We start from the raw sequence: 26,745 nt of genomic DNA, 5'->3' as shown, positions 1-26,745 counted from the left end.
AGGGTGCCAGATTCGAATCTCAGCCAGGACTTTATTTGCATGGCGTTTGCATGTTCTCCCCATGGGTTTTCTTCCCAGGAAACATACAGAAAGGTTAATAGGCTTCTACCCAAAAACTTCTTTTAGACTATGGTAGGTGCATTAGACTGTGAGCTCCTCAGACAATGGGCCTGATTTATGAAAGTTCTCTAAGACTGGGGAGGATGCACCTTCATTAGTGAAGCTGGTTGATCCAGCAAATCTGGAACGGATTTCCTAAAGTAATTTGCTATTGGTTAGCAAATGTTTTCAATCCTGGACCAGATCCATTCCAGGTTTTTTGGATCACTCAGCTTCAGTGATAAAAGTTAATAAATCAGGCCCAATTAGTGAAATGATTATGGTCTGTTTAAAGCAGTGGTTGCCAACCTTTTGGAGCTCATGGACCACTAAATCTACTGACTCCAGACCGAGCATGTGCGGGGAGCCGTGTGTCACTGAAAGGGTAATAAACATCTCCCAGATACCATCGCCCTAAGCCTGCGATACATACCGAAGACATGGTCCGCGGCACCGGCCAGAGCCAACGACCAGCGCTGGGGACCCCTGATGTAAAAGCACTGAGCAATATGCTGGGGGACTTTACAAGGTGATCACCAGGTGCAAAGCTAGCCAGTGTGTAGAAATAAAATTTCTATGGCTACAAGAACAACATACTGGTCTCTGGTGTGTAATAAATTTTTGTATCTCATTTTAGTTACATATATGTTACCATGTTGTACACTATGAAAATACTGATATATTTTTTTTAAATTTCCATTTGTAAGTTTAAAAAAGTAAATCACCTTGTACACCTTCCAAGAGGAGGTCTACTCCTTTCCTGTAAAATCCGAATGCCGATTCATAATCCTGCTCTGCCTCCTTCTTCATAGCCAGCGTTATCAGTTCACCAGCTTTCGTCAGGTAATCAGATCTGCCAAGCTTCTGCTTTAGTTTGGTTGTAAACAAGCTGCGACTCTCTTTTTCTACCTCAGTTTTCATCCCTTCATAACCGGAAGCAGAGAAGCTCTGCGCTAGAGATCCCGGGGAGGGCGGCATGCTGAACGGTTTACTGGGTGAAATCTGATTGGAGGCCATTCCATCATCCGTCCCAGAGAGAGAGTCTATATCTACGGTCAGCGAGATCAAGTCACTGTCACTTGAAAGGCCTGGAAATGAGAATGGCAAAAAAAAGTGAAAAGATGTTAGTCTATATATTCACTGAAAATGAAATGGCCTGTTTAGCCAAAATAACAAAAGAAAAATTATTCAGTTCATCTCCAAAATAAAGCATTCCCTAACTTGTGTTTCTGTGAGAAATCCAATTAGCTCCCAACTACCTGTAGTGGACCAGGAATGCAGCGTCTCTCCTAAACTAAAATCCCCAAAGTGTTATTAGCTGGACTATAGAATACCTTCTGCTCGCATTACCAATTTGGTGGGGGGAGTCTGTAGTTCAGTTGTATTTGGAATTTTAGACTGAAAAGGCAGCACTGGTATTTCACTACAGGAAGTAAGGAACTGCATTTCAAGCTGATCAAAAAATATTTCCAGAAACCTGCAATATATATATACAAAGCATGAGAAAATGTGGATGTACTGCAGAGAGCACTGAATACATTTTTTTTTAATTTGCCAGGAAACCCTTTATAGTTAAGAATGATAACCAAAATCCTAAAAGCCAGGGTCAAAATGTGTGAAAATCAGTTAGGCGGAACAAGAGAACCAAATAATTCATAGGTACCTAGTATATTTACATACATAATTAGTATGTAACAATTTGTACAATAGTTACAAGAAACACTTGTTATTGATGCTGCAAAGCAAAGAAGATTAAAAAAAATAGGAGAATAATAAAGTACATAAGGAATAAATCAATTTCCTTTAATATTTCATTTTATTTGGTGAGTCCACACTTTGCCTTTTAAACATAATATTTAGGTTAAAATTCAAATATTAAATCCAAGTCAAGTGTGTAGGAAGAATTAAACACAATGGGCCTGATTTATTAAAGCTCTCCAAGGCTAGAGAGGATACACTTTTATCAGTGAAGCTGGGTGATCCAGCTAACCTGGAATGGAAAGTCATTTGGTATTTGTTAGTAATCCTGGGCCAGATCTTTTCCAGGTTTGCTGGATCACCCAGTTTCACTGATAAAAGTGTATCCTCTCTAGCCTTGGAATCAGGCCTAATGAGTAAAGAAAAGCCATGCACTCCTAACAAACTGAGGTCGCTGAATTAACTGCAATGTAAATAGAAAATTTTTTTTTAGATTGGCTAAGACTAAGCATTGCTTTATGACACAGGTAGGTGTTACTGCATTGACAAGGCCTCTCACAGAAATTTCCAGGAAGACAGAAGTCTTCACGTGTAAAATTCACGCTCTTCTACAGGAGGAGTATGAAAAAGGCAACATTAAGACTTGTAATTACAGTAGTCAGACCAAGGAAAAGTGCTGGTGATGCAAGGTCAGGGGTCATGGAGAATAAACCCATTATGCTAATTTCCCTTTACAAATCAGAAGATTTGCTACCATTTGCTCAGAAAACAATGGAACCCTGGTACTGCCATCTACAGAGACGTTGGATCAGAAGAGGCCTGCATGGATGACATGAAGCTAAAAAGCCTTATGGAAACAAGGTCAGGCAGTTAAGCTATGGGCAAAAAAACACAAGCACTGGGGTGCAGAAATTGGCAGTAGGTGCTCTGAACTTTAAGTCCAAATTTCAATCTGTAGAAGTAGGTAGTTGTGGCAATTGCATGGAAAGTGGTACAGTGAGGGTCAGCTGGCAACATTCCTTTTCCTTGCAGGTATGGTGTTCTATTGGGAATTTGGTTAGAATTAAGGGTCTTCTCATTTCAGAAAAGTACTTTATCATCAATCAGACATCTGACCCATCCAATATTCATCATTCTGGTGTCCCGGATGAGATGGTTTAACCCAGTGGAGCCCAACCTTTTTTCATCAGGGGGTCGGTGTTGACAGAGAGATAAAATTTGTAGGCCACAATGCAAACAGCTCCCGGGGTCCCCTGTGTACCCTGAAAATTTCAAATTTCTATGACAATCTGTGTAAGAGATATGAATGGGGATAATGTCAGCAGCATGGACAAAGACACAGCTCTCATGGTGAGCAGGGAGCAGCAAAGCGGATTGGCGACATCTATAGTACACGCCCACTCTCAGGGAGCTCACACTGAGCATGCTCAGGAAGCTCCCTCTCCTGGTAGCACAATCTCATAGAGTAACATTGGAGAAGCGCACCCCATCCCCCATCTGGCAGTTCCATGGACCAGATGTTGGGCACCCTTCGTTTAACCCACACAGAGCCATGATCTCATCTTTAAGTCAGTTTAAAAGTGTGCAAGTGTACCAAGGAGAATTGATAATATTTTAATAGGCAATCGATGGACACATCACGTATTGATTTGATTTAGATTTATTTCTGTTTATGGGCTTTGTTGGTTATCATTTAATATGCAAGATGCTATTCAGTTTAGATTTTTGAAAAACGTTTATGTAAACAAGGTGATCTCCATGCAAAAAGCTTCAACACATAAAATACTCTTAAGTTTATCCTGCTAAAATATCCAGTCCTATAATATAAGATATATATAATAAGTCTTGTAATATTACTTTCAAGGGTTACGGCTGTCAACAGACCAGACTGCAAAAAAAAAAAAATACATAAAACTGATGTAGGACCTACATGCTTTACTGTGACTAAACAGTGAAACAAATGGTGCACCAATGGGATAACCCCCTGATTTTTTCCTACTGTAAGCATTCACACATTGGGCCTGATTTATTAAAGCTCTCTAAGGTTGGATAGGATACACTTTCATCAGTGAAGCTGGGTGATCTAGCAAACTTGCTTTTTGCTAGCAAATTTTTTGTATCATGGATCAGAACCATTTCAGATTTGTTGGATCACTCAGCTTCACTGATGAAAGTGTACCCTCTCCAGCCTATGAGAGCTTTGATAAACCAGGTCCATTGTTAGAATGGCAGCTCTGTGCACGGTATAGAGTGTGATGGCCTCAGACTGTTGACTTGATCTCTCCCAGTCTGAATGTTGTTGTATAGATGGTAACAGGAGGCTGGTAAAAAAATACAGCCAATGCTAACCTTATAGGTCAATTCAATTTAATGTTAACAAAATGAAAGTGTTTGTAATTCCTATGTGTTATATGCATTTGTATCTATAACAAAAATACCTGTTGATGCTGCTGGGAATTTTAGGTTTTTAACATTCTGTATTGCTCGGACAACCCAATGCTCATTCTACGATATTTTATCAGCCCTATCCAGGTTACCTATATGAACAAAGGGACATCCTTCCCAAGATAAGGAGAAGAGGAGGTGGTCTGCAGCTATAACTCACTTCTTGTACCAAGGTGAATATAGTGCTGCTCTATACGTACAGTACAGATAAATGTTTAAAAAAAAAAAAAAAAAGTGATGCAACTGCTATATAGGCTGGATTTATTTTTTGTCCTAGAGTTTAGTTACACCCAGTTGTCTGGATCTGTTTGACTATATAAACGTAAAAGTGAATGATTGCAGCCCACAATTAGAAGGGAAGAAAGGAAAGAAAACTTTGAATATAAACCTGGTCATGTGACTTGTCAAAGTCACATAACTGACTCTTCTATGGTTGCGCATTTCTTTGTGAGCCATTAGTCACGAAAATGCATGGGGCTTCGCCTGCTACATACCACAGCCTCATTTTTAGAAATAGGATGGGCTGTGGTGTGCACGAGTGAATATATAAATAAGCCCTTAACAAAGATTTTGTTTTGTTGCCAGATGTTTTGCCATATTACATGAAAAAAAAAAGGTTAAAAACTATATTTTTTTTTTTTGCAACAAACAACTTTGTTAATCACATTATTCATCGTATGAAAAGGTTTTCCTGGGCATTTCTTACCTCCACATTCAGATTGGCTATTGACAGTCAAGTCATCTAGTCCACAAGAGTCCTTCCTCACTATGGAAAAAAAAAATCCTTATTAAATGATATAGTCAATTGTTTACTATGCATCATATAATTTTGTTGTAAGTTTTTTTTTTTTTTTTTTTACAGTGTTGTTTATTTAAATTGGCAATAAAATCATTAAAGAAAACCTTTATGGACAGAAACAGAGACTGTCCTAGTGAACTGACAAGTCTCGGAAAAGTCACAATTCTAGTTTAAAGACACTCTGCAAGTGTATATATGATTTCTGGAAAAAAAAAAAAAAAAAACTTTGGTGTGATCTTTAAATGCAGTATTTTCCCCAGGAATTTCTGTGGGAAGAAGCTGTTGGCAGGCGGTGGCCCCTATATTGTGACCAACTTTTCAGTAACCACCCAAAAACAGCCAGGTGGGTTACTAAAAATGTGTCGGGTGGTGCGCCCAGGGAGAACACTGAAATGTATTTTTATCACAAGCTTGAATATTATCCTATCAATATGATAGAAGCAGCAACTACTGTGCCTAAAATGTCACACATGTATTTACTATACACCAAATTGCTTGCACCAAATTACAGAAAACCCTGCACCAAAATCAAATGATCTGTTCTAAACATCCATTCATAGAAAGTAATGAAGACATACTGCCCAGGAATAAATAATGCTTACACGAGGATATGTTTTACATATTAATGCCGTCTGCAGTTTAAAATGAACAAGAACAGTTTTAAAAAAGTGCTAAGCAGCAGCAATGTCAATGGAGACCTCTTATTCCAAGACAATAAAAAAAGCACAGCGGGCTAAAGATCTGATATAAGGTGTCACAACTTAGCATTCTGCCTGTAACTACTTGTCAAGCAACATGGACAGTAAGTGTTGAGAAATGAATATGCATCAGATATAACCTCTGTCAGAGAGGGAGAATGTCTCGCAGGCATCCTACATGATTATAGAAAAGCCTTTAGTGCAGGATCTGCGGCGCAGCTCTCCTTCAGATGTGCTCATGAATACGCACGTCTGGTGTCTGCTGCTGGCACTCCAAACCCCCTGTTCTGTGTCCAGCGCACAAGTGAGAGAAACTAACAATTATGGCTATGTTATAGGTGAGAAAGCAAAGGCATGGGGAGGAATGAAGACACATTCAAACTGCAAAATGGAACATCTTAACTGCTGCACAACCCTTCCTGTATAGAGAACACAATCAATGCCATGAATTTTAGAGGCCAGCAAACTTTTAATGTTAACATTTAAGGTGGAATAGTAAAAAAAAAGCTCTATATATCTTCTTTAAAATGTAAATTTCCTTAGATTAGGGTTTCTAGGGAACCCAGGAAAATCCAAGGGGTTCCACCGCTGGCCACTGATGAGGCGGATTTATATGGGCCCAATGCTGGCTTTACTGTTTTACCTGCACACCTATTGCTGACTCACTGGCCCTGATTTATTAAAGCTCTCCAAGGCTAGAGAGAATACACTTTCATCAGTGAAGTTGGGTGATCCAGCAAACCTGGAAGAGATCTAGCCCTGAATTGAAAACATTTACGAACAAATATCTAATGACGTTTTGGAAATCTATCCCAGGTTTGCGGGGGTTACCGCATAGTTAAGTAGACACTCCAGTCAAACCTTGGGCCCTAGAATGAATTACCTCCTGAGAACATGTGCAGTGGTAAGTTTATCCTGGGCTGGCCAACCAAGATGACCGAAGAAGGGGTTTCTGAGAAAACACAGGGCAAGAAAGATGGTTGACATGATGTCACTGGAAGGGAGCCAAGTACAGCAGACTATTGTATATGTAATACCCAACCCTATATAACATTACTATATATTGTATATATTACGGTGTATCATGGAAATTTTTTTTTCTTACTTTGTTGTCCACAGGGATACCCTCAATAGCTGCATAAAAAATTTCCTGGTAAGCCTTCCCAATAGTGACAACAGAACAAATTAGTTTTTTTTGTTAAAATTGCCATCAGAAGCCCATGTGGAAAGGTGAAAATAGGGTGACATAATAAAAAAGGTTTAAGTGGATGGAATTGTACCTATTTTTAATAAATCTGTAATGTTTTTTTTTTTTTTGTTGTAATTTTAATTTATTACTGAACAGTTTATCTGTAAGTGTAAATGTAAAAATGTACCTTCCTTGCTCTTACACATTTTCATATAATATATCCTGCATCTCCAAAATGAAAATCAATAACTGTAAATGGTTAATACTTTCTGATAAATGGAGGAAAACTGTGTCTGTGTACATGTTTTTCTGCACCTTCCACATGTACGCCAACACCAAATAGCAACCCAGCCATCCTTCATAAAAATGCCATTTACTTGCCCTGCAAAATTAGCAGTTGATTAATTCAGATTCTGTAGATTATTGTGGGTCACCATTGACAGCTGTATTATGTGCAATCATTGTTGCTGAGTGCCACAACACTTAATTGGTACTGTCACTTAAGGAAAAAAAAATAAAATGAAATGGGGAGAAAAAAAAAACAGGTATTCATTTTTCAAGTGTTTTGAAGGCCAGTTTGAATACTGTTAACATTTCAAATTTGCATCTCTCAATCACAGATGTTTCCCAGATTCTGACACTAGACTAAATTTCATATATTTACGCATTAAGCTTGTCATCGGCGTAGCTTTGGCAGAGCCTGGAAGAGGATGTAAGGTGAAGCAATACTGCCACCAAGAGGCAAAGCCTAAAATATCCCATAGTCCATTTTTTCTTGCTATGTCAAGAAATATGAATGTTAAAAAAAAAAGAAAAAAAATACTTTATAATGTCTTATTTTATTCAGAGGTATTTTCCAAAAGACCAAAGGCCTGTGTCACTACTCCTCCTGTCATTCCATCCCATCGCCCCTACGACTCCGCAGGATACAGTAGTAATGTAGGACCATGGTGTGCTGCAATGTGCATGGTGTGCTGCCAGTGAAAAGAAATATGGTGTGCTGAAATGGACACTTTTGCAAATGTGGTGAATGTTTAATAAGTAATTCTTGCAAAAAGGTGAGAGAAAAGCCTGACATGTCTTTGTCAGTGGTGTATTTTTTCTTTTCTTCCTTTTAAAGCAGAACTAATGTTTTTACACTTTACTTCCACAGATACCCGGATCTATCTTCGATACGGTCCTGCGTTGTCCAGGTTCTGGCCAAAGTGCCAGGTGCCGCCATCTTCTTCCTTCTTCTGCCTACATCACCCAATCTCGCACTGCACATACGGTTGACGTATGCTACTGTATTTGAAAAAAATTTCCCTGCACATGTGGAAGTGCCAATCACTGAAAAGCCCCTTTTGTGCATGGCTGATCTCAGAGAAGCATGCCCAAAGCCTCCTGGGATAGGTGACGTATGTACCCAAGGAGGCTCTGAACTTCCATAAAGTTAATTTTAAAAAAAAAATTAACTTTATATAGAGGGGTTATCTAGCCAAGTATTAATTGAAGAACAAAAAAATCTATTTCCCCATCCACGGCACCCGATCTCGCTCCTGCCAAGTGTGTGAAGAACCCGGAAGAAGATGTCAGTGCCTGGTGCTTTCTCTGCGCTGGGCCAAAGAAGGCTACCAGGACTATGCGAGAACCAAACGAAGAAACTTCCCGATGGATCGACGGATTTGCGGAACTAAAAGGTGTGTTTTTTAATGGAAGTTTAGTTCAGCTTTACCCAATCACTTTAAAAGCACACTAGCTCATGCAGCCCTAAACTTATTTTTTTTTGTTTCTTGGAATAGTTTTTAGGGGATCATGTGACAGGTACACCACCAAGGCCAAGCTTGTAGGTTGGGAAAGGCCACTGATGTTGGTGTAAAGTCATGGATATTAGAGGCCTGAATAGAATTTAAGAACAGCTGGTGTAAAGTGGCTACAGGAAGACTACAAGCAAACCACCTCCCATAGACCTAATAAAACACACACACACACAACAGAGTAATACACTACAGCTACATTGCAAGACATCTGAGTTTGAGTTGTCACTGGTGTATGATCTCTGGGTAACAATTAAGGAAAAAAAACTGTGCAATTAGGAAAAATAAACTATATTCCCAACTGCTGTCTGTAATCGGTTTTATTTTAGGTTTACATACACTTTGCTCTCTATTTATAAAACAGGAAGTCTGAAGGATGTTTCAATGGCAGCAATTGATTCTCCACCAGGGAATGTTTGAGGGAATGTCAAGCAACCGCTGATATATACATTATTTATACAGCTCACAGTACATTTGGAAGATGTTGATGTAGGCAGAATGGCTCTAAAATAATTAATGTCACAAACTCACCTAAGAGTCACAAATTGATCCTTGCTCAAGGAACCCCAGGCAACCTCTGGAGGTACCTTATCGTTCCACAGAACCATGGTTGAGAAACACTGCACTATATTACTTTGGTACAAACTCAATGTCTTTACTTTCACTCGGTTACATTTAGTGACAGCCATGAGCAACTGCATCTCATGAAAGGAAATTTTGGGGGTGTTTCTTTGCTCAACACTTGCAAAGATTGTCAGTGTAGTTTCAGGTGCATTTTTCTTGCACATGAAATTAGTGTACGATGCTTCTTCATTTATATCTAAGCTATCATCTTCATTCATATTGTTCAATGACCTATGCATTTGTCAAGATGACCTTCTACGCTGCATCAACCTGGTTTTGTATTCTTATTCTTTGTTAGAGGGGAAAGCTGCTAACATGAGAACAAATATGAATGACCCTTATGCACTCAGGAGCTAAGAAGCCTCGTGCTGGGTCAAGCAACTTAAAATAATCATATCTTACAATCCACAAAAAGATGCTTAAAAGCAATAACGAATGGGTTTTATTAAAAAGAAACAACTGGTTCCAGCAGAAAATTCAATGGAACACACTAAAGCTACAATCACATCATATGAGGTGTACAGCAGTCCTCGGATATCTCTTGCCAATCAGACATGACCTATAGAGAAAAGCACAGTGGGTTACCACTCGCTCATCCTCCTCCCCTCTCCATTGAACAGAATACTGCGTGTACAGTGCTCATCTGTTTATTTTTCAATGGAAACTACTACAAAAACATCTATATGGGACTTAACGTGGCTCCTTTACTTTGGGAAAAAACATTCGTAGGTGAAAGATTAATAAATACACAGTTGATTTGGGTATTGTTATAAGCCAACAAAATGAATTTTTGTTACCAAAGTTATAAATATTATTATTTTAAACAGAATTTTTATAGCGCCAACATATTACGCAGCGCTGTACATTAAATAGGGGTTGCAAATGACAGACAGATATAGTCATTGACACAGGAGGAGGAGAGGACCCTGCCCAGAAGAGCTTAAAATCTAGAGAAGGGGAGTTTTGTATATAATAGGTTGTATAGGATGTTTTGTGATTACTGTGACCAGCATGGCCAAGTATAAGTCCCATGTGGGAACTATGAATGACATAATGGAATCAGGACGATTGTCTGTACAGCCCTTCCTCACATTTCTTGCTGATCTTGTAAAACAGTATGTGCATAAAACAGTGATGATCCTTGGAATATATATAATTATACAGAAAAATTTCAGTATTTCTGTAAAGAAAAATACAGATATTTAATTATGATACTACTTGCAATATATATAATTATACAGAAAAATTTCAGTATTTCTGTAAAGAAAAATACAGATATTTAATTATGATACTACTTGCAATATATATAATTATACAGATTACACTCACCTTCGGAGCTACAGTCAGACAGACTGTCAGGGAAATCTGTAAAAGGCTCAGCTGGGCCAATCAGATCAGAGCCATCATGTACTTCTCCACCCTGCACAAAAACATAAAATAAAGCATTATAAGGTATTTTCAATGTATAGATTAAAAGATTGCCGCTAAGTCCCAGGTTTGAATCTCAACCAGGGCACTATCTGCATGGAGATGCTTTTTCCCGTGTTTGTGTGGGTTTCCTCTGGATACTCCGGTTTCCTCCTATATTCCAAAACATGCAGTTAGGTTATTTGCCCCCCCCCCCAAAAAAAAGTATGATTGTTTGTGGATACACAAGGACAGATTCATGAATGACGTCGGGCGAGCGCTGTACACACGTCGGATTCTCGTCGGGTACCAGCCCTGAGGCGATTCATCCTGAATCATCCGACGTGTTTTCAAGGACCTGTGGCATCCAAAGTGAAGCAGGTCACAACCTGCCAGTGGTTATTCGCACTGCAAAATTACAATCAATTAGTAAACAGGAGTGCAAACAAAAAGGTTTAAATGCTCAAAGCACTTTAAAAGCAAAGACGGCACTGACAAAAAAAAAAAAAAAGCTATGATTTAGTTAAATATGGAACTTGGCTTGTAGAAGTTTTCATTCTATGATCAATACCCTGATGAAAGCTTCGGCTGAGCAAAGGGGAGCAGCATCACAGAGTGTCCAACTTACCAGCCCATCCAGAGTCAGTGGACTAATGCCGCTTTCTCTACACGATTCTATATCTCAGAATGCTACTGCCTAATATCTGTGTCCTCTAAATTAGGAGCATGTGCTCAGATAATTTAAGTAATCTACCGAGTGCTCATGTGCAAGCCCACAGTGTCCCAACATGAAGAGGAAATTCTCAATGATAAAGCAGTTTGCAGCTGAACAGTACAAAAACCATGTGAATATGGTTGCCACCTAAATGCTGAGCATGCACATGACAATGTGTATGTAATTGTAACCAGCGAACAAAAAGCAATTTACCACCAACTCTAGCAAAGAAAATGTATTAAAGCTCTCCAAGGCTGGAGAGGATACACTTTTCATCAGTAAAGCTGGGTGATTCAGCAAATCTGGAATGGATTTTCATTTGCAAATGTTTTGAATCCTGAACCAGATCCATTCAGTGTTTTGCTTCACTGGTGAAAGTATCATCTCCAGCCTTGGAGAGCTTCAATAAATCATGCCAATGGTGGCAGCACAGAAGCATACAGGATCACAAGACTGCGGGGAATTTGTTTTTGCATGAGAAATATCAGTATCTTTTATAAAACCCTTTTTGAAGTCAGGGGGCAAAAACAAAAAAAATTTGTTCTGTCTTTTCTTCCCATAACACCATCTGTTCCATTGGGTCCCGCTGCTTCGGTGTATGCCTAAACGACATATATGAAGGAACAATTTGGATTGGAGATCAATAACCCGGGGGTGCTAGTCTTAATCCTTCCTGAAGAAGCAGACACTGTCTGCGAAACGTGTTGAATTACAAATCAAAACCTAATTTGTAGGGAATATTTGGGCACTTCGTATAATGAACTTATGTGAAAATGATGCTCATCATTCATATTTTTATGATTAATCCTAAAATTATTTAATAAAAATATAAATATTTTTATAATTTTGTCTAAAAACTGAATGACTAGAAAGTCCACATGTTGGTTGCTGTAACCAAGTTCTTTTATGTGTGGAAAAGCAAAAGCAGATTGATGAGCCCATCCCTTGTCCTCTGGATGAACATATGCACTGCAGAAAACCTGAATAGCCCAGAACCTCGTCGCCATCATATGCATGTAATATTGCATAAACCTTGTATATACAATAAACATGTAGTGATAGATAATCAATATAAATGTTTACAAGTTCCCTAATATTCACCTTAAAGAACTCCTCCAGCTGCGAGCTGTTGTAGAGAGCTGGGATGTTGGCAGAGAATTGAAGTAAATCTTCAGCACATTGGCGTCTCTCTTCTATCACACATTCATCAAATCTCCCTAGAACACAAAAAAGTCTTGTTAGAAAGCAGGGAGGATGAAGATGATGTGACACAAGGCTTGCATCGTGCCTTCAAATGTCTACTGAGACATGGCTGCAACAACCCAGCCAGCTGTGCAATAATGTATTTTTTTATTCCCAAATAAGATTCAATATCTGTTTAGTGCTGAAAATCTCTGCAACAGAGCTCACTACCCTGCTTGTCAATGTAATTCATCGTGTTGTACTTCATTGTGTAGCTTATAGTATCCTTAAGTAAGAAGTAGGGCACAGAGAAAGACCAAATACTTCTCATATCAAACCTCATGCCCAACATTCCAACCATAGAGGACTTTATCCATGTAATCATATATTGCAAAAACAGTCATTGCAGGGCTTAAAGTGTATCTATGAAAAAAAAAAAAGTTTTGATAATGTAAGGTCGGTGTCTCTGCTGGATCTGTCCTCTATTTCCCCCAGTGACAACTGAAAGTTAGAAAAAAAAACAATATTATAGAGAATTACACTAAAAAGCTTAAAATGAGGAAGAGTATACCAAGGGGTGGGATGTACCTCACTTTCTGTCAAACTTGCACAGTTGTACCGGTTCCATTTCAATAATAAAATTGCTAACTCTGATTTCATGGCACACTGTGAGCTTATGTGCATTAGAAAATGTAGCGAATCAGATAGACCTCATTTTCTGGCTGGAGGAAGTCCAATATTATCTAGCATTATCCTTCCCATCCTAATTGTCCTAAGCACACCACTTTCATTCATTGGATCCCAATACAGCATCACATAGGAACAATATGAAGAACAGTCTTTTCGCAAATGCACCCTGCCTAGGAATTCCCAGTCCTCCAGGCTAACTTTCATCCATCAACAAATGATGTGTGCATAACTCCATTCAAGACCTAACACACTGCTGACAATGTCTTTAGAGAGCTATGTACAGTACTTTGCTTGCCTTCCCACCAGCAATCTGCTTGCTTTGCATAGAAAAGCACCAAACTCAGTAATGGCATCCCCTTTGTGTAAAATAAGGTGTATTTTATAAGTATTATGCTTGTGCTCCTCCTCAGCCACACATGATCACCAACTATTGTGTGCTGCTTCCCCACCTCTTAGATTGTAAGCTCCTCTGGGCAAAGTCCTCTCCTCCTCTTGTGTCACTGTCTGTATCTATCTGTGATTTGCAACCCCTATTTATTGTACAGCGCTGCGTAATATGTGGGCACTATATAAATCCTGTGTGAAGAATTGGGGTCTCACAGGGTGCATAGCTGGGAACAAAGATTTATGTTGTTTCAGCAAGGCTCACATGCACACCACAATAACAAGTTTAAAACATGCAAATGTGGAGGGCAGCATGGTGGCTCAGTGGTTTCTGGCCTTTGTAGCACTAGGTCCTATGTTCAAAACTCTGCCATCTGCATGGAGTTTGCATGTTCTCCCCATGTTTGCATGGGTTTCCTTTGGGTACTCCAGTTTCCTCCCACATTCCAAAAACATGCAGTTAGGTTAATTGTTTTTCCCCAGCTAGGGACAACTAGTGACTGTGGACTTTGTACAGCACTGTGTAATCTGTTCTATATAAATAGCATATAATATTATTAATAATAATAATAATAATAATAATAATAATGTAGAAAATGCCTTATACTTTTCCTTAAAACTAATATTCCACCCCAATGCTATCTACAATAATAGTAGTTTTTGCATTCTTCATGTCTGCAGGTTGTACAGATTTCCTCTGTGGCTATTGTAATTTGAGCTGTAAACACAGGAAGTGCACAGAAGAGTGACACAAGAGATAAGAAAGGGGATTCTTGTACAAAATAAATGACCCTGGGAATCCACACTGTGAGCGAGGATAAGCCAACAGAACAGCACGCTGCATGTTATTACATAGGTGTTTAAGCCTGATATATATAGATGTGACAAGCAGATAATATCGCCCACCATGGCTGGCAATACAGTGTTCAGGTTATGAAGATAGAAAGGATGTGTTATCACTGCTCCACAAACTGAGCTCTGTGTTTGTTTCCTGGCTGGAAGAGCAATGGGAGAGAAGGGAAAACAAGAGGATGCTTTTCCCAAGGGGCTCCTTAGTGTGATGTGATCACAGCCATTCTCCATTGACACTCTGGCCTCCTGTTTTCAAAGAGTGTGGGAACAGAATACATTAAGCAAACACCCCGGAGGATTGCTAGACAAACAGTGCGTGAAGGACTATGTCCCCTCAAGCTGTAGGCTTCTTCCCACGTGTGAGTCTCCAGGGAAATCAAACAGATAGAAGGGTTTGTGGGAAATCCCAGGAGAAGGGGGCTGACACCGACTTGTGTCTATGTACTTGCAGAGCTTGTTGCAATTTACAGCCAAATTGTCCCCCAGAAATATTCTAATCGCACTTGGCAAGGTGAAATGGACACTTAGGCAGGAAAGATCTGGCTGCAAGCTGGAGCCAGGATTATCATGTTATATGCAAAAATGCTGCAAAGTGTACATAAAATACTAGTAGGTAATATTTTTACCCCTCACAAAGATTTATTATTAAACAGGATTTATTTAGAGCAGACAGTGACACAGGAGGGGGAGAGGACCCTGCCCCAAAGAGTTTACAACCTAGGAGGTATACAGTACACCTTTGATGACAATGCCTTCTGCTGTTATACTTGGGAAGGACAGAGCCATTTTTGTTCAGGCATTATCCATATTTACCATCTAATTCTTATAATTTAACTTGTGTTTAACAATCACCCAACAGCCCTGGGTGAAGCCTGCTATAGTAGGTGGCTTCCCCACCTCTTAGATTGTAAGCTCTTCGGGGCAGGGTCCTCTCCTCCTCCTGTGTCACTGTCTGTCATCTGCAATCCCTATTTAATGTATAATGTTGGCACTATATAAATACTGTGATAAATATAAATACTGTATCATAATAATATTATTATTAACCCCTGCTCCAGTAACCTTCACCTACACAGCCTTTCTAAAATGTCATAACCACCAAAAGTGAACTTTATCTAAGGTCTTTTGATGCTGCGATATTTGCTGTTCTCCAGAGATGTTAAAAAAAAAAAAAAAAAAAAAAAAAAAAAGAGTAATGGCATTAGATGTAGAAAGCTTTACCTGAAACCATAACTTTTTAAATTTAAATGGTGAAAACCCATTAGGTTTTTGTTAAAGGTCACGCAGAAAGATCGACCCAGAGATATAGTAAATGTTTATTTTTCCAAAGTAAGGGAAAATTTCTTTACAGAGAATCATCACCGGAATTCCTATTGCAAAACTTTTTCTCAACTTCTGTTTCAGTAACCATAAAAGTCAGGATTGCTCTAAAGATTCTTTCCTGGTGACTACTGCAAGCAGGGTGAATCTCCTCAGCCCAAAGAGCACCGAAGGTTCTAGTTCAGTATGACCGGAGAAGTTAGAGTCTGATTTTTGAGGCCATAAGCTTGGCTCACTGAATTCATGAGATTCATTCAGGGTTACAAAAAGAAAAAAAAAGCAGTGGCCAAGAGACTCTCATACAACTTCAATAAAGAGAAATTACTTTTTTGGTAAAGTGGGCTAAAGATGGAAGACTTGGAAGAAAGATGGAAGAACGACTGAGAAATGACAGAAGGATGGAAGACAGAATGATGAACCTTGTTATGGTGAAAGGCAGATACTTTAGACAAAATATCAATGCTTTCATACGGCTTTGTCCCTATATGAAAATAAAAAGAGTGTCTTACAGAAACAAGCTGCGAGTTCATCCTTTAGCCTCTCAGGGACAACAGCAATGACATGTGCCACCTTGCAAATTAAAGTAGAGAGAATTGCCCTAAAACTGAAATAGAAGAAGATAGAACCAGCTACAGATTCCAGAGATTTACACCTTGCATAAATCAGCCTTCATAGCCTTAAATATTGTAAGGATCACACATGTAGAGAAGCCCCAGTCTTTTAGAACCTGGGCTAAAACTGCCACGTGGGTAAAGTCAATGACTATAAAGCATGAGACAGAGAATTCTGATTCTAATAGAGCCTTGGGAGCATCTGCTAGGAACTTTACAAGACTGACGTACTGCATTCATTTGTGCAAATCTGGAGCAACGATGTTCACACCCTCAACTTTGAACCTGTAAAGATGTGGAAAAAGTTTCAAGAATAGATCAAGTGTACTGAATACACAGAGCAACCAGGGAGTCCAATGCTTCCGCTAGTGAAACCCTCTACCTGGGAAAAAAAGCTGTCGAATTTGTTGCCGATTGTCATTAAGCTCCTCACTTGTAACACATTTTTTGGAATATTTCTGGGCACAGAGACCCAGATCCAGACACTGTCAGATGTAGAAGTCTGCCTGTCAGCTGTCTACACCTGGAATGTACATGGCAACCATATCTTGGTGAACATAAAGTTCTTTCCAAAACAGGCACCAAAGTACTTCTTCTGATGTGGGTCAGGCTTCTTGTTTCTCCTTGATGGTTAATGTACACACTATCATGGCATTATCCCAACATGTTTGGAACAGATTATGCAAGGCAAGGACAAGCTTGTTAGAGTCAGGGTCTTTTCAGTCTGTGACTCAGAATCTGGTGCGGTAGCACACTTGTGGCCTTTACAGTCATTCAGCAATTTATTGAGTGATTTGGAATAAAACGGCAAGCATAACTAAGGAAAAGACCTCAGCAGACCAGAAAAGAATGTGATCACCCTTAACAGAGCCAGAGAGGACTGCAATAATAGTATGAAATAGAGGGAACATTATTCCAGACTGCAAACACCACAGTCTTTAAGCAGCCACAGAACCATTGCGAAATGTGAACTAAGGGTTACCAGCACAAAACCAGATCCCCCTGTGTAGAATTGGTATCCTGCAACTACATAAAAGCAAGCAACTAAAGCTCAGGGTCCAGCCACTGCCACAAAACCAAGCAGCCTATAATAGGTAAGGTTCAAATAGCTGGAGGTAAGCAATCACAAGTGGGCAGCAGGATGGGAACGGTCATCAGATTTCAGCACAGTTTGTTGCAAGCAGAAGCAACAGCAAGAAAACCCTAAGTGCCCATAACACTCCTAACAGTTGATGACATCAGTGCTAAAACCATCAACAATAATTTTCCTGCAACAAGAAAAGCAAATAGGAAAGTTAAAGTCACCCAACTAAAGGAGGCATCTCCCAGTGCTAACCAGCTTATTTAAAAATAAATATTCAAAAGACATACACACAAAAATCCAGTAAGCTTGTAATTTTCAGACCTCTAATATTGTGGATTTCTCCCTAAGGTCCACAAAACACCTTTCCCAACGAGCTATAGTCCAGCAAGAATTAACTTGGTTAACTTGGCAGTGGTGACCATGCCGTTTATGATTTCAGTACAATGGGAATGGCTGCCAGATCACTAGAGGAATCTCAGAAATCACTGAATATATGACAGTATAAACCATTATTTTTCTATACTAGTAGCATTTAAAAAAAAATTGATAAATATGCAAGTATTGCAAAGATATCAATTTTTTGCCATGGCATATGCTGTAGGAAGGAGGATACAAATAGTTCAGTATTAGCTTGCACTTTCACTAGCAATCAGCAAAGGGATACAGAAAGTTCTACTTTCACTTTTGTAATTTCAAAATGTATTACTCCTAAACAACCACTAGAGGTCTCATTACTCCCAATATGTGAATTCTCCAATTACAAGTAAGAGTTCAAAGCCAATTATCTGCACTCAATATTATGTGTCTGTTTGGAACAATAGAAGATAATTTGACTACCTTAAAGTGGATCTGAACTGAAGTTAAATCAAAAGTAAAGTTTTGCTATGTTATAGTGGTTATCAATAAATTTTATTTGTGTCTAAGCAGTACCCTGAAAGGTTTACAGCCTGTCTTGCACACAATTGTTTACCTGCATTGCACCTGTGTGCCTACAGCTGTATAAAAATTGTCAAATAACAAGCTACATCTGACTGCTAATCTCCACTGGTTTGGGGTGAGATTTGGAAATGTCTCTCCAGTGCTGCTCGCTGTTCTTCTTGATGGAGGATAAGGTTGTACCTAAGCAACGGCAGTTCAAGGATCTCTCTGGTAAAGTCTTTTTTCGTAGATAAGTGCTTATTCCACCTCTCCTTCTATATATATATATATATATATATATATATACACTGCATATATATATATGCTGACGACCCCTTTATAGACAGGGGTGTCCAAGGTAGCCCGTTATGTTCCATGGAGAAGAGTGGGTAAGCAGTCAGTCGTTTTATTATCCAGAACAGTAGATTGCTAAACATGGTTGTGGGGCACCTGTAATAAAACTAGACTTTTACCAGAGGCGATCCCAAACAAGCATCTCCAGCAACAGAAACTTAATGCGCAGTCTTCCTAGAAACGTGGGAAATGTTTGTCATGTATCATATTCTTATATGTAAAAAAAAAAAACTTGTATACATATAGTAAGATAAAGGGTTTTTTTTCCATTTAAACTAAAAAACCCCAAACCATGACAATTTTTCTCTAAAGTTGACCTATCGATCGTTACATTCCCCATAAGAATCAAATGACATATCAATACTGATGTCATAAATAAGTAAATTAGCGTCTGGCTTCTGCCACCATCATTACCAAGGTGAGCCTGGGAATGGTTTAAAAAAATAGCAGTGATGAAATTACCTTAAGGTTGACAGCAAGGACTGAAAATTTGCCATTTTGATAACCATTTTACAATAGCTTTCCTTAAAAAATGAACTCTAGTTTAGAAATAATGAATCTACGTGCAAAAAATAGGAAACCTCATAATTAAATGACATTGTTGTAGGAAACCTCAAAATTAAATGACATTGTTGTAAATAATAGTGGCATATGAAACAAAATGGTTCAATGACCAGGATTCATGCTGCAAAGTTGATCTCACAAATGCTATACAAGAAAAAGTTGGAACTTTATTTATATCCATGCTCAATACCTAAGTACTAAAGTACAAAGTGGGACATTCTGGGTTGTTTTATGATTTTTTTCCTCATTATTGATTTATCCATCCTTCCCACCAGTCCTCTTCTGCTGCCTCTCTTTGTATACAATAACAGCAGAAGTGGAACACATTCCTCTCCAGGATACTGGATTACTAGCCAAGGAGAACTTTATCTACCCATACTCTATATCTTGCCATGATTCAAGAGACAATTTCAATTCAAGTACAGCAGTAGGAAATTCTGCTTTAACCTTTCAACTGCTACATTTGCTCAACTCAGCAATGAGCCCAACACTTATCCTGGGATCTGGCCTCACTCCTATCCAATTACCTTTGAAACAACCAAAAGTTATCTGTCTTGAGTTCGCCAGAAGAAGCCAATAAGGCGAAACGCATCAGCTTACAGAGACTTCAAGCAACGTTAACGTTGTTTCAAGTTATTACCTCTGCTTTGTACCAATTTCCAAGTACTAGTAGTGTATGAATAGCATATCCCAGGAAAACCTCACAAATATTGAATGAGGTTGAGAATAGTCTTATTTTGTACCTTACTTTCTGAATTATGTATTCTTCACTGTATCCTTTGTGATACCCATATGTGAAATATTATGTATCTATGTTGAATAACAACACGTTCTGTTTGTATGCTTTTCTTTACATACTAGCCAGAGCACTATCTGCATGGAGTTTGCAGGTTCTCCCCTTATTTGCGTGGGTTTCCTCCGGGTACTGCAGTTTCCTCCACATCCCAAAAACATGCAGTTAGGTTAATTGGCTTTTCCCCAAAACTGACCTTTGACTGTATTAAAGACATATGACTATGGTAGGGACATTAGATTGTGAGCTCTTTTTAAGGGACAGCTAGTGACATGACTATGAACTTTGTACAGCACTGCATAATATGATGGCGCTATATAAACACTGTGTAATAATAATAATAATATCGCAATTTTTAAGGGCTGGCTAGCAATTTCCTTTGGACATTCATTGATGTAGAGAATATACCCATAATCCCCCTTTCTATTTGTGTACAAAAGAATACCATAGAAATAAAACCCATTGGTTTCTTTTAAAATACTTGCCCAGCTCCTGGTCACTTCCTCTAGGTGATATCACTGAGCCTCACATGTTATTCAAAAAAAGTCTAGCAGCACAAACATTGCATGAAGCTGAGCCAGCCCTGTTCAGGATTAGAGATTCCCAGTTTTTCAGGATCCTATAATACAGCCCTTTTGATATAATGATTTCACCCTCCTCTAGTAAAATTTATTGGGATGCATTTTTTTCCTTTAATGCTACTTTTACTGATGTTCTATTGGGCTTGGGCATCAGAAGAGGACTTTAAATTTTCATATTTACATATTAACAGCAGTGTGTGATAATAGTTCTAGGCGTGACAGCAACTATTACATACATCGCCTCCTCCTTCTCAATTCCCAATGACTCCAGATGTAACAAGTCCCAGCAGAACAAAGCTTACCAAACAACTTGGCTTTTGCGAAGGGTGGGAAGAGCTCTGTTTGTCTGAAGAGGTTTTTATGTATCTGCCAGAGATCTCTGTGCAGTTTCTTGAAATCGCTGTATCTTTTCCAAGTAACTATCTAGAAAGAGAGAAGGGTGTTATATGAATGGTATACCAATCCTGACCTGGTTTGCCTACAATGTGATGTCCCATAAAAGGGAACACAAAAGTTAAGTCAGTTCTGCAATTCATATGTTTCATTCCTTTTCAAATACCTGTTGATCTGCAAGAAACCCAGTAAGTTTCTATCTTCTTGTTAGCTGGTAACAGTGACTCTGCACCAGTGAAAACCAAACTGGTGTATGAGTCCTGCCTGCTGGACTACAAAACTCCACCTAACCCCATCTGGCTCTGTTCCACTTCACGGATTTCTTTCCCAATGCTATTGTCTTCACTCCAAGAATCCTTCCCACTTTTTGTGTGTCTGGAAAGAGCTCTTGAGAGATGTAGTTCTGAAGAGAATATGTATCATCAGGAAGTGATTAATTAGTATGTCAGCACTGAGTGCTAAACTACAAAACTTCATTTATCCCAGGTCTTAACTATCCCACTCTAAATGGATACCTCAAGCAACCCCATACCGATGCCTTGTCCATGAATCTACCCACACGCATATTGTGCCTGATTTGTCAAAGCTCACCAGAACTGGAGAAGATATACTATCATAGGAGAACCAGTAAAATTAGGAAATCTATTCAAGGTTTGCTGGATCACCCATCATAGTCTATCTTCAGTCTTTGAGAGCTTTAATAAATCAGGCCCAAAGTGTCATGTTCTATGCAGGGTTACATTCCATGGTGAGTAGATTAAGGAGTTTTTTGCCATGTGAATATAATTGCTGGGTATTTTCCTACACTGAGAGAACTGATGAAGCAGCATGTAAAACTGAAAAAGGTCTTTAATGAAATATCATAATGTTTGGGTGTTACTTTCCTCAACAACTGCCCCCTGTTTGTAAATAAGAAAAAAAAAAGAAAAAGAGGGGTTTCATAATAGGCTTAAGTTATTTGTATTTAAATATATACAAGCAAAGAATACATTGTGGTATGATTCACCAAATAAACTTTACAAGGTCACAAAGCTTAACAGAGTCCTTTATGGAAACCACTTGTAAATTGCAGGGTTTTCTGGACATATTCATAGACTAAGTTTTAACTTTGCAAAATGTCATCAACCTTACAAGTCCTGTTGACTATGACAAACTACCACTAGATATATTTTTGCATGTAGTTTCACGCAATAAAGCTGTTTGAAAAAACTATTAGTATGAACATTCCTAGGTTCATATCTTACTGGTAGCCAGACCTAGGTAATCAGCTGAACACTGGGTATTATAGATTTGAGCTGACGGAGGCCTAATGGCTCTCCCCATCTGCTGTTAGAGCATGCTGCCGGGGAAAAAAGGCACTTGTACAGTTTTAGTGAAACCCATTAGGTGACAACATGTTTGTCAAGAACTGGCATAAAAGTTTAGTAACGGAGTCTTAATATTTTTTCCCCATTTCCAACACATCACCTTCAAGAATAGGGCTGGCACATGAACTTGCCTCCCCATATATCACATTCCATGATGCCACTGACAAGACACAATTAAAGTTACCCACTTCAAATCTTGATTGTTTTATAATTTAAGACTGATATTGTGTATACATTTCATTTTCTTACATATCGGTAATGAATAGTATAACTCAGGTTCCTATTTACTTACCATTCTGTGAAAGAACTACCTTGCTAGTCCGGGTGCTACTGTATAGATGTGAGTAATTATAGTCCATCAAATATATTTTATATTGATCTGTTATGTGTGAATGTGTTGTGTTAAATATTTAACTATTTGTACATGTATATTTTCTTATCTGAAAAAGTTGCTTTTAGGTCTCTCTGTTCCTGATGAAGCAGACTATGCTCTGCAAAACGCGTAGAATATATGTAAAACATCTATATAAAAAAGACCAAAAAGGATATACAGTGGTTATTATGTTTTTATCTATTTTATTCATTTTTGAATAAATTAGTGTTTTACATACATTGTGTATTGTTAAAAGTGCCTGAAAAGTCCCAGAGAATGCTTTTTGCATCCTCATTCTTTCTTTTGTTTTGTACATCTCATGGTTGTTTTCACAGAGACCCTCTCTGAACGTTTTGTAACTCTCTGTTCTCTGTACTGCTTTACTGATCAGCACAAACACATCTCACTGAATGAGAAATGGAAAAAGGAAGAGACAGTCTGGGGAATGAAGGGTCCACTGGGACAGGCTGTTGACAAGATCAGTAATATATATGGTAAATAAGATCCTAATTACCAGAACATAGATTTCAGTGAGAAGGAGGAACATCCAGATGTAAGTCACATACAAACGAAGAGATAGAATCTTTATACAAGGATAATCTAAATAAACACTTTTTAACATTTTTTTAATGTATACATAACTGTACTCAAATAGCTGTTAAAACTTTTTTCCCTTTATTTTAAGATAAAGTGGGGAAGAGTACAAACTTTATGTGCCAGCCCTCTAAAGGGTGGATAGGCAGTCTGTGTCCTCATTAGGGAGATCTGACCTATTTATCTTGGGGACTATTGTTACCGGGAGGGAAAAAAGCTGGGGAATCCAAAATGTTACTGCCAACTTCAGAACAGGAAAAGAGAACGTATTTTAAAATGAGGATATTTGCTTCAGGAGCAATGGTCAAAACTTGTCTCCTATTTTAGGGATAGTTTAATTTCCTGACAAGCCTATGAGGACAAGACATCCATGGAAATCTACCAAATGGAACTACGGACAGCAATAAGAGAAGTTCCCACTTCCCACTAATCTAAGTACCCACTAATCTGAGTGCAGTTGAGCTGTAAGAGTACATTGCTCAACTGTCTCTAATATAAACCTGGGACAGGTTACCAACAGAAATTGCAATGGCATCTATTCTGAAAATCCTGTTCCTTTAACAGCTTGAAATCTTTCCCAAGGAGTCACCAATTCTGTATAATATTTGTATTCTACCCTGCTGAGCCACAATAGAATAAACAATAAAATTACCTCCTGGACATCTTCTGGGTTCTTTCGTGACACAATCTAAAAAAAGACAAAGAAACATTATAACTTGGAGAAGCTGCTATATACATAAACTTCCAGTCTAAGATTACATACAGTGTGCTGCTGATTCTTATATAGGAAGACTCATGGAATGCCAACAATCATTTCCAATGACAATTATTGTAAGTGTGTACAGCGCTTAAGGCTTCATTTACAAGAAGAGTATTGAGATTGATGAAAGTAATCTTTCCAATGTAAATGTTGATGGTTGCCACGGCAAAAATGATAAGATTAGTTATGAAATGAAGAAAAAAAAGCTGGGGTTTTAGGACAAAAAAATACAACTGTATTCACGTGAATTTCAAAAAGGCAAATAACACAGTGCAATATTTGTAGTATATGGTCATGTGCATTCAATTATCATGGGACATTTATACCAATAACTACACAATAAGAATCCCTAAAAAGGAAACGCTAATTGAAGGGGAATATTGTATGTGTCTTGACCCGACGCGTTTCGCCTGGCGGCTTCCTCAGGGGATCTGATGAGACCGGGGATACTCTGTGTAGAACAGAGTAATGGTTCAATAAATATTAAATAAACAAAGTTAATTCCATTCATTTACAAGAATCCCTCATCAAGTCATCACCTGTCCTTTTCTGCAATAAAGGGGATTCATTGCGGAATTATTGCAGATTAACTAAGAATCATCTGTTTGACAGCGGGTTGGATATCTAGGAACACATAGTTGCACATGTGTAGTTTTCTGTTGTAAAGGTAATTAACACTATCACAGCCCAAGAACCTTTATGCATGTGGATTTGTAAAGTTGTATGGAGGGACTGATAAATCCTAGAAGAACCAGATCCATGAGTACCACATAAAAACCTCAAGTGCAGCTCTGACATGACTATGGACATTGCAGTGATCTCCTCAGGCCCTTTTAGCCAGGCGCACCACCCAGCACATTGCAGTAACCACCTGGCTGTTTTTGAGAGGTCACTAATGAGTTGGGTCACAATACAGAGGCTGCCACCTATAATTTCTTTCCACCCAGCATAAAATAAACTCTGGGTTGAGCCCTGCATTGAATATTGACATATTCCTAGTAAGCAGTAACATTTAATATAATCCATCTTTGAATTCTCCAGCTGTGTATCATACCAAGTAATTATTGCTCAGTGATTCCAAATCAATGGTTACGTGCAACAGAGAGAAATAACAAAAATTAGGATTTCATTGCCTCTGTTGTGAATTTTAAAGAAAAATATCTCCACAATGCCTATATCTCAAAATGTAAATGAGGCCTTGTTTTAAAGTCTTTCAATTGCGTGTTCAAAATATAAAAAATACATTAACGTTCATATTCTAAACACAAGTTTACTTGAACTACGGCTCCAAACCAGCTTAGTACTATTCAAATCCAAATTAGGCCACTTTTGTAATTTGTGGTATAATGGATGTGTTGCTGATCCTATTTGTCAATGATGGGAATCGGTATTAGAGTATCACATGACACAGAAGGGAGCTGAAACCCAGAGGTGCCCAATTATACAAATGTTTGAAAAATATTGTAGCCAAGACTTAACCAATGGCATAAATTTATATATATATATATATATACACACACACACACACATAAATATACACATACACACACAAATACACATATATTAGTTCTCCACCAGCCCCTTTTAGCTAGGTGCACCAGCCAGCACGCAGGTAGTAGAGGGAACAGTGAAAACCCACAAATGCTGAAGACAAAGAAGAAGAAGAATGGAGGAAGTTTATAGAGGAACAGGACAGTTGACACAGCTGTAAATCAAAGCTTGCTGTTTCAGCAAAAGCAGATCTGTTTTTGTACAAGGCCCACTAAGTATTTGAAATCTCTATTGAAGAAACGTCCCAAAAGTCTGTAATGTCAGCGTTCTCCCCAGCCCCTTTTAGCCATGCACACCACCCGGTATTTTTTTAGTAACCACCTGGCTTGTTTTTGGGTGGTTACTGAAGAGTTGGGTCACAATCCAGGGGCTGCCACCTGCCTACAGCTTCTTCCAATCCATCTTAAGTAAATGGGCTGAACAGATTGGGCCTGATTTATTAAAGCTCTAAAAAGGCTGGAGAAGATATACTTTCATCTGTGAACCTGGTAGTTCAGCAAACCTGGAATGGAAGTCATTTGCTAATTGTTAGCAAATGTTTTCAATCCTGGATCAGACCCATTCCAGGTTTGCTGGATCACCCAGCTTCACTGATGAAAGTGTATCATCTCAAGCCCCGGACAGCTTTAATAAATCAGGCCCTGTATGTGATAGAATAGGCTCAAATCACTAAAAACAGCTAAAGTGTCCATCTCCTTGACCTAAAGATTGGTTCACAGTGATGACAATCTCCCCTGCACCACAGTGCTTTTCATGCACCATGGGTTGGTGATATAGTTTGGAAGGAGGTATCTTTTACCAGAGTCTCGGCATATTCCGGCAGAAGAAATGTACTTTGTGCTGGAAAAGCCAGGCAGGCCAAAGCCTCTAATACAATTTATTCATCTGTAATGGCTGCTCAAGT

The 26,745-nt window shown here is 38.6% G+C and overlaps 1 protein-coding gene across 1 annotated transcript in view; it reads right to left on the bottom strand.

Annotated features, from left to right (window-relative positions):
* RPS6KC1 (ribosomal protein S6 kinase C1) overlaps positions 1-26,745 on the bottom strand; it is a gene marked incomplete in the record, with an annotated part of 92,380 nt that overhangs the window by 61,952 nt on the left and 3,683 nt on the right. The window contains 6 exon segments of the mRNA XM_072409853.1: positions 825-1,187; positions 4,949-5,008; positions 10,678-10,768; positions 12,572-12,687; positions 21,106-21,226; positions 24,183-24,218. Of these exon segments, the coding sequence (XP_072265954.1) occupies positions 825-1,187; positions 4,949-5,008; positions 10,678-10,768; positions 12,572-12,687; positions 21,106-21,226; positions 24,183-24,218 (787 nt within the window).

This window comes from Pyxicephalus adspersus, chromosome 4 (genome assembly GCF_032062135.1).
Source record: "Pyxicephalus adspersus chromosome 4, UCB_Pads_2.0, whole genome shotgun sequence".
Lineage (NCBI taxonomy): Eukaryota > Metazoa > Chordata > Amphibia > Anura > Pyxicephalidae > Pyxicephalus > Pyxicephalus adspersus.
This window is presented reverse-complemented; position numbering and strand designations above follow the sequence as displayed.